Here is a 14,866-nt window from a genome sequence, read left to right on the forward strand (position 1 = left end):
CTCCTTTTTTCTTCGGGTATATGCTATACCATACTCACCTTGGTCACCTTACACTGTGTTCTGTGAATCACCCCATGACGAGCTGACTTCTTCAGTAAACCAGGGTCTGAAAGGGCAGGCCCCGTGGCTGCTGGCTGGGGTGCCGGTCCGTGGCTCCCGCACACATGCCATTGTCTCCCTAGCTGCATTTATGCAGAGCTTGGGTGTAGTCTACACCCCTTTGCCAGTTTCCATATTTACTGAGAGCTGTAGAGGAGGTGTTTGAGGGGGGCCTTATGTGGTGGTTCATTTAAAAGGGGACACTAGGTGGCGATGGAGACCCTGCCAGAGTGTCGGGGTTACCTAACTGCCAGGGCACTAAGTGTGCTCTCTGTAATCATGGAGCTGCTTTTGGAAGCACAATATATTCAGATTCAGTTTTGTAGAGGGTGTCTTTCATGAGGAGTTTCAGCAGTCATGTTCGAGTATGATTGAATAAAACACAGAGACAGAAACCTCTGGCGTCCAGACCACGAACGGCATCCCCAGAGCTCCCAACGTGGGAATCCTGAAGGTTGGAACCATTGACCTCTAATAACCTGCAGCTCATTAGAAGTTGAAGCTCATGCTGCCACAGGTCCTGAAACCAGATCCTTAGATTTGTTCTGAGTTTGTGATGTGACCTGTGCTCTGGAGGTATTAACGATCTCCATATTGCTAATACCCAACAACAGAAAGTTCTTTTGTTCTTTTGCCAGAATCTGACTCATTTGCAAGGATATACCCAATTAGTATAACTTGGTTTGGGATTATCTTCATTTTCCTATTCCTCTGGCCGGGGTTTCTGCTAGGTATGATACTTAACTATTAATGATCCTCGAACTGCATTTCAGGGCAGATGAAGGATTCCGGTAAGCTTTGTCCACTGCAGGAAGTTGGGGTCCTGTGGCCGGTTTAGGTTGCATGTGAGCCAGTCAGAGTCCAAGCCCACCTGCTGCCCTGAGCCCAGTGCTCTGCCCATCAACCAGCGGGTTGCTGATTTCAGGTGCCTTTTCCATTCCTCTGTCATCTCCCACTCAGTACCTTGCCTGTGAAGCTCAGCACTATCCCTGCAGGAGCTGCACACAAGTTTTCCCAGCCTGTTTTCTGGAAACAAATGTTACCATACATTTGGTGGAATCTTGCCTAATGTACCCAAACCTGTTTGGAACAAAACTGCTTATCCAAAGGAGTTTTGAAACTGACTTTCCCCAGTGAAGGAACCCACCAAAAAAAATGTGTAGACAGTCTTCCTCAGTCCTGAGAGCAACAGCATGCTTGAAGAGAGACTGTGTGATGTGAACCAGCCTGAATGTCACTATCTTCTTGTCCTCTGAGTCTTGATTGGAAAGCACAGTGTAGCCTGAGGAGGGGCAAAGCCTGGAGGGCTCAGACTGTGTTTTATCTGGATGTCAACCTTACTCTGCTGCCATAATTCTCCTTTTTGGCAAGGGATAGAGCGGTGCCCTTTGGGATTCCTGAGCCAGAATTCGAGTGGGATGGCTGTGGGCTCCTCTGAGTCTGTCTTCTCCCTTTATTGCCCTGACAGATTGGCACACAGAACAGCCTGGAGCTTCTGGAAGACCCGAAAGCTGAGGTGGTAGATGAAATTGCTGCCAAGCTTGGCTTGAGGAAGGTACTGAGGCATTCTGCTGGCCTTTGAATGGGGGAACCAGGGCTCTCTGTTGGGGACAGACAGGTGGGCGGCATGGCCAGGCCTTGTCTGGGACTGAACTCCCAGCTGCTCCAGGTCAGGTGTGGGCCCAGCGTGTTGTAATGCCTGCTTGTGTTTTCCGGGCGCTGTAGCTTTTATGTTCCTATTTCAGATCCAAGGATTCAAAATAGAATGAGACTATTTCTCTGATTTAGAGTAAAATGAAAACAAGTGATCCCTGTGCTGGGACTGTTCTGTTGAAATCGGCCTGCCCTACTTCCTGAGGACAGCTTTAGAGGGTAGAAGAAAGAGGCAGCAGGACCCACACCCCTTCTTGCTGCCCAGGAAGGAGCTTCGCTGCTGCGCTGTGTGTCCTGCCCACACACCGAGGCCTGGCCTCTTAGGGGAGCCCTCTCTTCATGTGTCCTTGCTGCCCGTTCATTTTCTGCCCCGGGTGCTTGGAGCCTCTGGCACTCCCTCTTCCGTCATCCTTGGATTTCCTGTTGTTAATTTAGGTATCTGAGCCTGTGGGGTTTCCTAGTTTTACTGGGCAGTTAGAAGACAGGGAAGAACTTTTGTTGATCTGGTTTGTGTTACATCCTTGGTGGAGCTCCCAGGAACTTTGCAGAAGGGTTTTTACAGGTAAATATTGAACGTGAATTTGAATACCTCTTAGAATTTCAGTGTTAGCTGTGTAAGTTTTATCCTTTTTTTTTTTTTCTTAAAGATTTTCTTTACTTATTGGACAGAGAGAGAGAGCACAAGTAAGGCAGAGCAGCAGACAGAGGGAGAGGGAGAAGCAGGCTTCCCTCTGAGCAGGGAGCCCGATGCGGGACTCAGTGCTCGGACTCTTGGGATCATGACCTGAGCCAAAGGAAGATGCTTAACCAACTGAGCCACTCAGGCGCCCCATAAGTTTTATCCTTTATTTGTTAATCAACTTAGTGAAAAATGAACTCCTATAGATAAAAGGGGGAAAATAGGGAATATGTTTGTAAGCCTAGGAGCTTATAGAGCCAAGTCATTTTAAGAAAACAATGTTCTCTTGTTTCTAGTAAGGAATCAGCATTTTTTTTTTTTTAAGTAGGCTGCACACCCAGTGTACAGCCCAACGTGGGGGTTGAACTCACAACCCTGAGATCATGACCTGAGCTGAGATCAAGGGTCATAGACTTCACCGACTGAGCCACGCGGGCACCCCAGGAGTCAGCATCTTGATTTAGGGTTCACGATCACTGTAGTTCTAATAGATGTCGAGGTGACTGAAATGTCTTTCTCTGAAACCCTGGCCCTGCTGCCCTAGCTGCCCGCGGCTTTGGCTCTGCTCTGCTCACTGCTTCGACCCATTTACACTGCAAGTCTCCTGTTCTTTGCTGCATCCTCCATGGGCTTTTTGTTTGCTTGGGTATTTTTAAAGAAAATGAAGTTCTCCACGTTTGCCTGGTCTTGTGTGCACGAGATGGATTTGAAGAGTTCTGTATCGGGTTCTGCTGGACAGGGTCATGGGCCACCACGTCCTTCTCCAAAGGACGTGTACTTGGGGTCCAACCCCGCTCGTAAACCTCCCAGCCCGGTTCTGGTTTAGGAGGGGCAACCAGCTGTGAGGTTCATGGGCACAGGAGGGCTAGGGACCACAGAGCACACAGACAGGTGTCCGGGACTGGCGTGAGGGTGCCCTAGTGTTGGGGGTTTCAGCTCCTTGTGCCCTCACCTGCTCTCTTCAGTCTTGTAGCGGAGCACGAAGGAGCCGCTGGGTAAGGACTCTGTGGTGGTGGTCCTTATTTTAAGTGCCTTCTCTAGGGAGTCCATTTTCTTATCTTACAGAGAAAGCCTTAGCATCTGAAATAGCATCGTCTCTCTTTGCTTGCTCATTGTCTGTCTTCCTTTTTGGGGCGTAGGCATTCTGTTAATCTTGTTCACTGCTGGGGTTTCCCCTGAACCTGACACAGTGCTGCGTACAGAGTTGGTGCCATGGGGCTTCTTACAAAGAGATGAGCTCTGCTCATGCACCATCACCTCCAGTCCAGCAGCACCAGAGGAGGGTGGCCGTTTTCAACTGGGTGGAGTTTGAAAACCCCGGCAGCTTAGCTGAGGATCTGAGTCACCTGGAAAGACCTGGCTCCCAGGAGTCTCTTACCGAAATGCTCTTCACGTCTCTGCACAGAGGCCAGAAAACATTCATCACCTGTTTCAGGGAGAGGCTGAGAGGATACTTACCTTTTTCATGCAGGTTGGCTGGATATTTACAGACCTCGTCTCAGAAGACACCCGGAAGGGCACCGTCCGGTACAGCCGGAATAAGGTGAGGTGAGACGGGGGTGTGCCCACTTAGCTCAGCCTGCAGCTTGGTCACAAGCCAGCTCGGGCTCATGGTGGCAGGGCGGCTCTGCGCGGCTCATCCGGGCTTTTTTTTTTTTTTAAGATTTTATTTATTTATTTATTTGTCAGACAGAGAGAGAGCACAAGCAGGGGGAGCGGCAGGCAGAGGCAGAGGAAGAAGGCTTCCCGCCGAGCAGGGAGCCCGATGTGAGGCTTGACCCCAGGACCCTGGGATCATGACCTGAGCTGAAGGCAGATGCTTAACCCACTGAGCCCCCCAGGCATCCCTCATCCTGGCTTTTAGACCAAATTATTTTCAACTCCATGTTCTTGATAAACTAAGGGTGGGTCTGTTGATTGTGTCTTGTAGAGCAACACCCCCTGGCCTTTACCCACCAGTGTTTTTTGGAGGTCAGCCTGTGGGGGTGGATGCCTGATGGTTCTGGCCTTCCTGATTATTTGTGGTGGGAGTGGAAGGGCCCGTAACAGCTAGGAACTATAGGTGTTTGTTTCATGCGGTGTTTGACAGGCCACCGTTTAGTTCTTGGTGTTTTCTAAAGAAGAAACAGGAGTATGTTTCCACATGATGCTGTAAAACTTGATAATGCCAGCTCTCTTTTCCTAGGACACCTATTTTCTGAGTTCGGAAGAATGTATCACTGCAGGAGACTTCCAAAATAAGCATCCTAACATATGTCGACTCTCTCCAGACGGACATTTTGGCTCCAAGTTCGTCACTGCGGTGGCTACAGGTACGTATTCTGTTCCTCTTCTTGTAGTGTTTCATTTGTAACTCAGCTACAAGAGATTTTCCTAATGTGCCTGTGGGACATGGATTCCTCTTTTTGTTTTATGGTAAAAATCCCGAACTTACTGCATTACCCACAAAACCACTAGAATCGGGACTCAGTGTAGCTGTTCTCTTACCCTCTCGTGTTCTAAAGTGACGTCAGCTTGATTCTGGGTCTCAGCTCAGGACTGCCTTTACCCCTTCCAGTAGCCACAGATGACCGTCTGGCTGTGTAGGAGAAAAGGGTTTACTGTTTGTTCTTTATTTTTGACATCATGAGTGGGAGTCATTTTAAGACCATTTCTGAGTGTGTGTGAGTGTGTGTGTGAGTGTGTCTGTGTGTGTCTGTGTGTGAGAGTGTGTGTCTGTGAGTGTGTGTCTGTGAGTGTGTGTCTGTGTGTGTGAGTGTGTGAGTGAGTGTGTGTGTCTGTGTGTGTGAGTGTGTGTCTGTGAGTGTGTGTCTGTGTGTGTGAGTGTGTCTGTGTGTGTCTGTGTGTGAGTGTGTGTGTGTCTGTGAGTGTGTGTCTGTGAGTGAGTGTGTGTGTCTGTGTGAGTGTGTGTCTGTGTGTGTGTGTGTCTGTGTGTGTGTGTGTCTGTGTGAGAGTGTGTCTGTGTGTGTGAGTGTGTGTGAGTGTGTGTCTGTGAGTGTGTGTCTGTGAGTGTGTGTCTGTGTGTGTGAGTGTGTGAGTGAGTGTGTGTGTCTGTGTGAGTGTGTGTCTGTGTGTGTGAGTGTGTCTGTGTGTGTCTGTGTGTGAGTGTGTGTGTGTCTGTGAGTGTGTGTCTGTGAGTGAGTGTGTGTGTCTGTGTGAGTGTGTGTCTGTGTGTGTGTGTGTGTCTGTGTGAGAGTGTGTCTGTGTGTGTGTGAGTGAGAGATAATATGTGTATTGTATTCCGTGCTATGTACATCATAAATACACAATAAAAAATTGTGGCCTATAAGAAGGTGCCACCAAATCTTTTATAACATGCTTAACATATGTTGTCTTAGAAAAAAACAGGTCATAGGACTATACAATTTAAAAAGAGCGGGAGTTTTAAACTTGGAGAACCAGCTCGTGAAAGCATCGTCTCTTCGGTAATGTTTTTGAAGTAAACACTAACTTGGATCCTGTGAAGACCTGGTTTCTACTCTCACTGAACTGGCAACCCAGTTTGTTCATGGTAGCCATCCCTCGCCTAGCTCCATAGAAGGAGGCACCCCCAGCTTCACAAAGACCAGTTTACAAGTAGCCCAAACATGTTTGTAAGTAACTGGATCCCCTGTTAACCCCAGTTGAGGGGACTGTCATGAGAACCATGAAGAGAAACACTGCCCTCATTTTTAAGATCCATTTGGATTGACAGTCACTTTCTTTTTGAGGTGAGTGTCCTTTTGAAGAGTGAGAGGCAGTGGCAGCATCTTTCACATGCTAGTGTGAATTAGTTGAGTTGATTTATTTTCCTAGGACTGTTGTTGGGCCAGGTACTTAAGCGAGTGGATGGGAGTGTTGACCAGGGTTACAGGAAGGTAGTTCCTTGGCACAGGGTCCTTCCATGAGGACAGCCGGGGAGAGCGGCTCAGACTGGACGCCGGGGAGAGGAGCAGGGAGGAGGCAGCTTTCACATCATTTGGAATTTCACCACGCCTGCTCTGTATTTGACCAAGGGGAGAAATGTGTTACCTTTTCACTCCCTGCAACACATTAGGCAGATGTTCTGGGTACAGTTGCTTAGACTGGTGGTTCTCAAACATATCAGACACCCCCTTTTGAAAACCCCTTGTTCAGGATCCTTTGTGATACCCTTTACTGTCCAGAGAGTAAAACTCACAGATGATATACCTCTCTGCACATGTGAACGTACCAGAGGAAGCAGAGTGGCCACCCGACCATAACACAGAGTAGTATACTTGCGCACGCCAGTGCTTGGGGATTGATGCCTGGTGGGACGACACAGTGACTGAGCTAGAGTTGACAGCTGTGCGCAGACCTCACTGGTGCCAGTGCCACTCTTCCCTGAGATGCTTACTGGCCCCCCGTGAAGCGCTGAGCTGAACGTGTCCCCTTCCCTCCACTGACTTGCTACCACACTTCTAGAGAATTTACCTTGGATCAGCACTGCATATTTGTTTTTGTGCTTCTGTATAACAAATGGTTGATTCTTCTTCTTTTTTAAGATTTTATTTATTAAGAGAGAGCACACACAAGCAGGGGAAGAGGGAGAGGGAGAAGCAGGCTCCCCACTGAGCAGGGAGCCTGACACGGGGCTTGATCCCAGGACCCACGAAGGCAGACACTTAGCCAACTGAGCCCTCCCAGGTGCCCCTAAGATACAATTGATTTTAATCGGAGATCATACATGGGGGTTTTTGCCTGTAAGAGTGTGCAGGGCACATTCAAGGTTGTGTGGGGTGTGGAATGGGCCTTTGTTGTATGGGACTCCCCCAAACACAGCAGGGTGTCCGACCTCTTCCACTTCGGCTGGCAGCCCCCCCAAGACCCGCACCCCCCCCCCCGCCGAGCCCTGTGCCCTATTGTTGAGGGCAACCAAAAACTACTTTCACGGATTCCAGAACTGCTGTCTCAGGTTTCCAGGGGCTCCCATGGTAACCTAGACCTTCTAATTACTTGGTCTATGGGGAGTTACTCAGGGGGCCAAAGGAACTGGCACATTTTTAGGATTATAAATAGTTTCTACTTGGGGGCTGCCTGTACCTTCAGTTACTGATTCATAGCTCTTGTTGGGAGGTTGGAGAGTATAGGTGATCCGTGGAGTTTTTCCTTCAGAACCGCCAGTTTACTGAGAGGCTTTGGAACTACAGACAGTAAATCATTTACAACAAGATCTGCAGTTAGAGTCCCTGCACTTCTCTCCTGACTTGTCCCCCTGATCGAACCCTGCGATGAGCTCAGGCTCACAGTTTTCTCCGGCTCCCAGGGGCGGCCTGGAGGGGCAGCCATCCACACTAGTCGCACATCTTGGACCTCCAAACAAAGTGTGCTTTCCCCCCGCGTCAGTGGCTCTTGACCAGGAACGTGCCGCTGCCCCGTGCAGCTGTTTGAGCTGCGCTTGCCGCACCCCATCCCTGAGCCCCCGATGGGCCGGGAAGGAGCAGATGTGTGTGTGTGTGTCTGTGTGTCCGTCCCCCCGTGTGTGGCCATCTCCCAGGAGACTGTTGCATCTGGGATTTATGGTGCTTCTGCAGGCACTGTGCTCGCAGCTCCCTGAGAGCTGCTGCTGAAGCTGCACGCTTGGCCTTGCCTCTCCCTGCCAAGAACAACTCTAGCTTGAGACTGGTGGAGGAAGAGAGTCATGATTAACTGTGGGGTTTATGTGTGAACTTGAAGGATCTAGTGGAAGGAGAATGCATCACTGAGCCTAAGTTTAAACTCCCTGTCTTGGTGGGCTGGCCACCCATGTCTCTGGGCCGTGAGAGTCCCTTCCTGAGACTGTGTCCCAGGCACAGAGTTCTTCTGCTACAGGCCCTTTCCTCCCACGTGCAGGTTTCCTTGGCAGATTGACTTGAGAAGGGAAGATGCCTAACCATCTGAGCAACCCAGGTGCCCCAGATTAATGTTGCTTTAAAAAAAAAAAATTAGGGGCGCCTGGGTGGCTCATTTGTTAAGCGTCTGCCTTCAACTTGGGTCATGATCCCAGAGTCCTGGAATCGAGCCCCACATCGGGCTCCCTGCCCCGCAGGGAAGCCTGCTTCTCCCTCTCCCACTCCCCCTGCTTGTGTTCCTACTCTTCGCTATCTCTCTGTGAAATAAATAAATAAAATCTTTAAAAAAATAAATTACTTGAGAGAGAGAGAGAGAGTGCATGTGTGGAGGGGCAGAGAGAGAGAATCTCCAGCAGATTCCTTGCTGAGCTCGGAGCCCGACTCAGGGCTTGATCTCACGACCCTGAGATTATGACCTGAGCCGAAACCAAGAGTTGGACACTTAACTGACTGCCCTACCCAGGGACCCCTGATGTTGCTTTCCACCACCCCCACCCCCCACCAACCCCAAGCACAGCAGGGGGTGATGCGCCCTGCATCTGCGGCCTTAGGGACATCAGGGAGTGGTCATGGCCAGCTCCCCTGAGTATGTGAGTGAGGGACGGAGAGATGCTAGGCTTGGTTGTCCACTGGGCCTCTGGAGTCCATTTGCGCTTTTGGAAGCCGGCTACTGTCAGCCTCTGGTGCGTGAAGCTGAGAGGATGGCAGGCCCCTGGCTTGTCCCCTCCTAGGCTGTTCTGCCCCCGCCCTTCACATTCTCTGGTGGTTTGGCCACCAGGTCTGGTTTCTGGTAAATGCTTGAAAGCCAGATGGAAAAAATTTCTATTCCCTGATCAGTAAATTATTTTGTTTTTGTCAAAGAAACTAAAATAGAGATGTTGAGGGTTTTTCTTTAATTCTCCAAAGCTGGAAATGGTAACAGACATTCGCATCGTCAGAGCCTAACCCGATGGTGCAAGTGCACGTGTGTGTGGTGGTGGAAGTCAGCTGTCCCCACCGTCTGGTCTTCCCTCTTCCGCTCCGGGCCTGCCTTCGACAGGGTGCTGGTCCTTCTCTTGAGGATCTCAGCCAGGTGCCTGCTCCATTGAACTTACTGGATGGTTCCCTCTCAGCGGCTTTTGCACTATCCATGTCCCTAATTTGAAGTCGCGGTGAAGGGTTTATGGCGTGGCGGTGGAGAGGTTAGGGGTGAAAGGCACGCGGGGCAGAGCACGGCACAGTGAATGCAGCGGCCCCGGCTCGGGGGCAGTGTCCGCACCTCCCGAGTGTGGTGCTGGAAGACAGTGTGGCGGCTGTGCGGGCATCTGCAGGGCAGAGACCACGGTACAAACACTGGCCTGTTTTTCACCATTTGTCTCGTCCACCTCCATCCCCCCGCTCCGTCCACTCAGGAGCAAAAGTTTGCTGGGATGCGGGGTGCTGTCTGCCATTCACGTCCCTGGTACTTGAGGACACGGCACGCAGTTGGGGCGGGGAGTAGAGACCTGTTGGAGGAGCTGTGGTGGTGCCTCCCTGCCCCACGTCCCAGGCCGTGTGCTCAGGCCACTTGTCAGGTTGCCGTCAGATGCTTTTGAATTCCTACCCAAGATAGAGTCTTGAGGGTTTATTTGTTCTGTGGGTCCGAAGTGACGAGGAACACATACAGACTTGGCTTGAATCTCCTCTGGTGGATTCTCCGTGAAGGTCTCTCTCTTGCAGGTGGTCCCGACAACCAGGTCCACTTTGAAGGGTACCAGGTGTCCAATCAGTGCATGGCGCTGGTCCGTGACGAGTGCCTCCTTCCCTGCAAGGACGCCCCCGAGCTCGGCTACGCCAAGGAGTCCAGCAGCGAGCAGTACGTGCCCGACGTGTTCTATAAGGTAAGACCACTGAGGCGCAGGGGGAGTGGCGGACGGAGAACGCTGTGAACGCTGACCTGCGTCAGACTCCGTGGTCCTGCCAGCCGCTGGTCCCCTGTGGCAGTTCAGAGCCTGCCTTGTGCATAAAGACATTCCAGAGCACGTCCGGGGTTTCTCACCAAAAGGAGAGTGAGCGCACACGGGGTTGGGGATATAGGACACCGCATCAAACCCTTGCAACACAGACACAGTTTCCGTTTCTGAACATAAGGAGTCTGGGTACGTCAGAGCCTCAGCAGGAGTCAAGAACGGAGCTGTGGGGGTCGGTACGTGGGCTCTCCTCAGGCCATCAAAGTGTGAGTTAACGATTTAGACACATCATTGTCCATTTCTAAATCTTTGTTTCTTGTGAGAGCTATAAAAGCTATTTTTATTGAAGAATGTCCTGTTTGAACATGTAGGAGTTAGGTGCTTCCCTCTAGGACCGGACAGTGTTTTCCTCCTCAGCTTGGCAGTTGTTCCTGCTTATGGGCCAGGCACCTTCTTGCTTCCCGATTGGGCAGGCTTGGTTTCTCTCTGGCACCGGCCTGCTGCCTGGACGATTCCTTCAGTTGTCTCTCCCGGCACAAGGCCGCTTTTGTCTGTCTGAAGGGTACCTTGTCTTCATTTTGAAGACTCTTTTCACCGTATAAAGAATTCTAGGTTGACAGGTTGGCTCCCCTGTTACTAGACTCTGGGCGTTTCCAGTGGGAAAGCCGGCTGTCACCGTCGGGGCTTCCTTCCTCCATAATGGGACTTCTCCTACTGGCGGCTTTTTATGTTCTCTTTCTTTTTTTTTTTTTTTCTTTTTTATTTATTTGTCAGAGAGAGAGAGAGAGAGAGAGCACAAGCAGGGGGAGCAGTAGAGGGAGAGGGAGAAGCAGGCTCCTCACTGAGCAGGGAGCCCGATGTGGGACTCGATCCCCAGGGTCCTGGGATCATGACCTGAGCCGAAGGCAGATGCTTAACGACTGAGCCACCCAGGCGTCCCATTATGTTCTCTTTCTATTTATTTATTTCTTTTTTTGTTTGTTTGTTTATTATTTGACAGCACAAGCAGTGGGAGTGGGAGAGGGAGAAGCAGGCTCCCCACGGAGCAGGGAGCCCGATGCGGGGCTCGATCCTGGGACCCTGGGATCATGACCTGAGCCGAAGGCAGAAGCCTAACGACTGAGCCACCCAGGCGCCCCTTATGTTCTCTTCTTATTACTGCGTTCTAGCAACTTGGTCTTGATGTGCTTGGGTAGTTTTCCTCATGTGTCCTGCATTTGGGGTTCGTTGAGCTTCTTGGATCTGTGAGTTGTGTCATTTTTTTGGCCACTGTATTCATTTTGCGTCGCTGCCGTTAACAAGTAGCTGTACACCGGTTGGCCTCAAGACCATCCTCGTGTGCTCGTTCACAGCCCCCCCGGTCGGGCTCTGGGCTTCACTCAGCCACCGTGGTGTTGGTCGGGCTCTGATTTGATGACTTGCAGTGTGCAGTGTTGGCGGCCCCGGGTGCCTGGGCATCCAGCCCCGTGGCTGCTCACAGCACGGTGGTCTGCTGATTCTCCCCACAGGCCCGCAGGGGTGTGCTTCTCTGACCGCCGCTGCCCGGGCGTGCTCGACAGTCTCTTGCTGATCCATCTGGCCCGCACAGCTGCCCGATGTCCTCTCCCGGCGTCAGAGTCAGTGGGTTAGTGACCTTAATCACACCTGCAAAATCCCCTTTGCCACGTAAGGGAACGTGTCCGTGGGCACGAGTTCTTGTCTTAGTTACAGTCCTGGGGAGGAGGCTGGGAGACTTTTCAGGACCATCTTTAGAATTCTGTGGATGCCAGTTGTTTAATATCTTTTGGTTTTTTGGTTTTGGTGGTTTGTTGTTGGTTTTGATTCCTCCATCTCCTTTGGGGACTCCATGTATTTGGCTGCTTGAAGTCATCCCACAGCTCACTGGTGCTCTCTTCACTTTGTCTTTTTTTTTTTTAAGATTTTATTTATTTGAGAGGAGAGAGAGCGAGTGAGAGCACAAGCAGCGGGAGCAGCAGAGGGAGAGGGAGAAGCAGGCTCCCCACTGAGCAGGGAGCCCGATGCGGGGCTCGATCCCAGGACCCCGGGATCATGACCTGAGCCGAAGGCAGTCACCCAACAACTGAGCCACCCAGGTGTCCCATCATTTTTTTTTCTTTCTGTGCTTCATTTTGGGTAGTCTGCGTTGCTGAGTTCTGCAGCCTGTTCGTGCTGACTTGTGTGCGTCTGGGCTGTGGCCGCTCCTGGCTAGCAAACTGTGTGGCCCAGTCACTGTGACTGTCACTGCTGCAGCTTTTGCCCGGTGCTCATAGGTCTCTACTCGACTGTATGCACATTTGCAATGCAGTTATAATGAGCATTTTAAGGTCCTTATGTACTAAATCTGTCATTTCTGGATCAGTTTTGATTTTTTTTCCCCTTCTAATTATGGGTTGTGATCACGTATTTTCAGACCCTTGAGTCCAGCACGTGTATCATCTGTGGGTTTGCAGCTGTTGTCTGTTTTTTCTTCTCGGGTGTTTGGGAAGTTTTTGTTGTGTGCTGGTCATGGCATATTAAAGAGCCACAGACCCTGGAGGACCTTTCCACCAGAAAGGGCCGCCCCTTCCTTCAGCAGGGAACTGGGGTGACGGGCTGTCCACTACATTGATGCAGTACTTCGCCGGGTCAGGTCTGACCCGCATCTGTGTAAGACTCTGTCTGCTGCTGATTCTTGCCTTTCTGTAGAGTATAGTCCTCCAGACTTTGCACTTTTGTCTCCTTGGCCCTGAAAGACTGGGAGATTCGGTTTTTGTCCTTAAGAAGTCTCCAGCTTGGCTGCTGCCTTGTGCAGTTTAAACACGTGCACATTCCACCCCATACGCTGCAGAAATTTTGCATCATATGCCCACAACTCTCTAACAGCTTTTAAAATGCAGCTGGAGGGGCGCCTGGGTGGCTCTCTTGGCAAAGCATCTGCCTTTGGCTCAGGTCATGATCCCAAGGTCCTGGGATCGAGCCCTGAGTCTGAGTCTGGCTTCCCTGCTCAGTGGGGAGTCTGCTTCTCCCTCTCTCTCTGCCTCTCCCCCCTGCTTGTGCGCATGCGCGTGCATTTTTTTCCCCCTCACTCTCTGTCAAATAAATAAAATCTTAAAAAACAAAAATTTATCAGTGCTATAGAAGCCTTAGGGAGGGGCGCCTGGGTGGCTCAGTTGGTTAAGCGACTGCCTTCGGCTCAGGTCATGATCCTGGTGTCCGGGATCGAGTCCCGTATCGGGCTCCCTGCTTGGCAGGGAGTCTGCTTCTCCCTCTGACCCTCTTCCCTCTTGTGCTCTCTGTCTCTCATTCTCTCTCTCTCTCAAATAAATAAGTGAAATCTAAAAAAAAAAAAAAGCCCTAGGGAGCTCCCTCTGACGGGTTCATCATTCCTTGTTTTTTCTTGTACCGCTTGTATACCCCTTTTTGAGTGTGTTTAAGTGGGACCACCATGATGTAATTTCTTGTGTGACCGTCCCTCACATTCCTCACGTTCCTGCACTGTGCCCGTGGCCTTGTGGAACTCGAGTGCGTTTGTTTCCACTGGTAAGGTGCAGCCCAGCCCATCTTGTTCTCCTTGCCGGGGCCACACTGGTGGTCCGTAGGGTTTTGCTTCTACGAGTACCTCAGCTGCCGAACTCTGGTCTCTGAATCCTGGTGCGTGTGTGCGAGCACCTCTGGGTCTTGGAGGCTGGGCAGGTGCCGAGGTGTGGAAATGGGAGGAGGTGGGATCTGGGGGTTTCCTCTGACCAGGTGCCAGCAGTCAGGGAGTGTTCCCGTTTCCACGCCCTCACCCTCACTGGGTGTGGTCAAGTAGTGCCTTCTTCCTGTACTTCTCCAATCAATAATGAGGCTAAATATTTTTTTTAAGATTTATTTATTTCTTTATTTGGGAGAGGGAGAGAGAAAGCATGGGGAGGAAATAGGGGCAGAGGGAAAGAGAGAGAAAGAGAGAAGCCCAAGCAGGCTCTGCCCCGAGTACAGAACCCGATAGTGGTGCTTGATCCTATGACCCCAAGACATGAGCTGAGCTGAAACCAAGAGTTGGGTGTTCAACCGACTGTGACACCCAGGTGCCCTGAAGCTAAACATTTTCTTTTTTAAAGATTTTATTTATTTATTTGACAGAGAGAGACAGAGCAGGAACACAAGCAGGGGGAGTAGGAGAGGGAGAAGCAGGCTTCCTGCCGAGCAGGGAGCCCGATGCGGGGCTCGATCCCAGGACCCTGGGACCATGACCTGAGCCGAAGGCAGACGCTTAACGACTGAGCCACCCAGGTGCCCCTCCAGCAATTTTTAAAAAGATTTTATTTATTTATTCATTTGCGGGAGGGACAGAGGGAGAGATAGAATCTCAAGCAGACTCCCCGCTGAGTTGGGAGCCGAACGTGGGGCTCCCATCCCTGGACCCCAAGACCATGGCCTGCACCAAAGTCAAATACCCAACTGACTGAGCCACCCAGGTGCCCTTCAAGTTAAATATTTCAGTGGCTTTTCGGAGATATACCTCGCATACAGTACAGTTCATCCACCGATAGTACAGAATTTGGTGGGCTTTAGCATGTTCACACATATTCGTGTACCACCATCTGATTTTGGAACGCTCTTGTCCCTGAAACAGAAACCCCGCACGCCTTAGCTGCCCGTCCCCGAGCCTCCCATTCTGGAACCCAGTCGTTCATCTGCTTTGTGTCTGTGTGTTT

General features: G+C 51.0%; 1 protein-coding gene across 1 annotated transcript in view; it reads left to right on the forward strand.

Annotated features, from left to right (window-relative positions):
- Positions 1 to 14,866, forward strand: part of NPLOC4 (NPL4 homolog, ubiquitin recognition factor) — a 62,236-nt gene that overhangs the window by 26,251 nt on the left and 21,119 nt on the right. Inside the window, exons 9-12 of the mRNA XM_028112371.2 lie at positions 1,568 to 1,654; positions 3,903 to 3,974; positions 4,617 to 4,743; positions 9,961 to 10,121. Coding sequence (XP_027968172.1) covers positions 1,568 to 1,654; positions 3,903 to 3,974; positions 4,617 to 4,743; positions 9,961 to 10,121 — 447 coding nt within the window. The remainder of the gene's footprint in view (positions 1 to 1,567; positions 1,655 to 3,902; positions 3,975 to 4,616; positions 4,744 to 9,960; positions 10,122 to 14,866) is intronic.

Source organism: Eumetopias jubatus, unplaced genomic scaffold (assembly GCF_037043125.1).
Source record: "Eumetopias jubatus isolate StellerSeaLion01/CBP00866 unplaced genomic scaffold, mEumJub1_p1.0 scaffold_10, whole genome shotgun sequence".
In the NCBI taxonomy this organism is placed as follows: domain Eukaryota; kingdom Metazoa; phylum Chordata; class Mammalia; order Carnivora; family Otariidae; genus Eumetopias; species Eumetopias jubatus.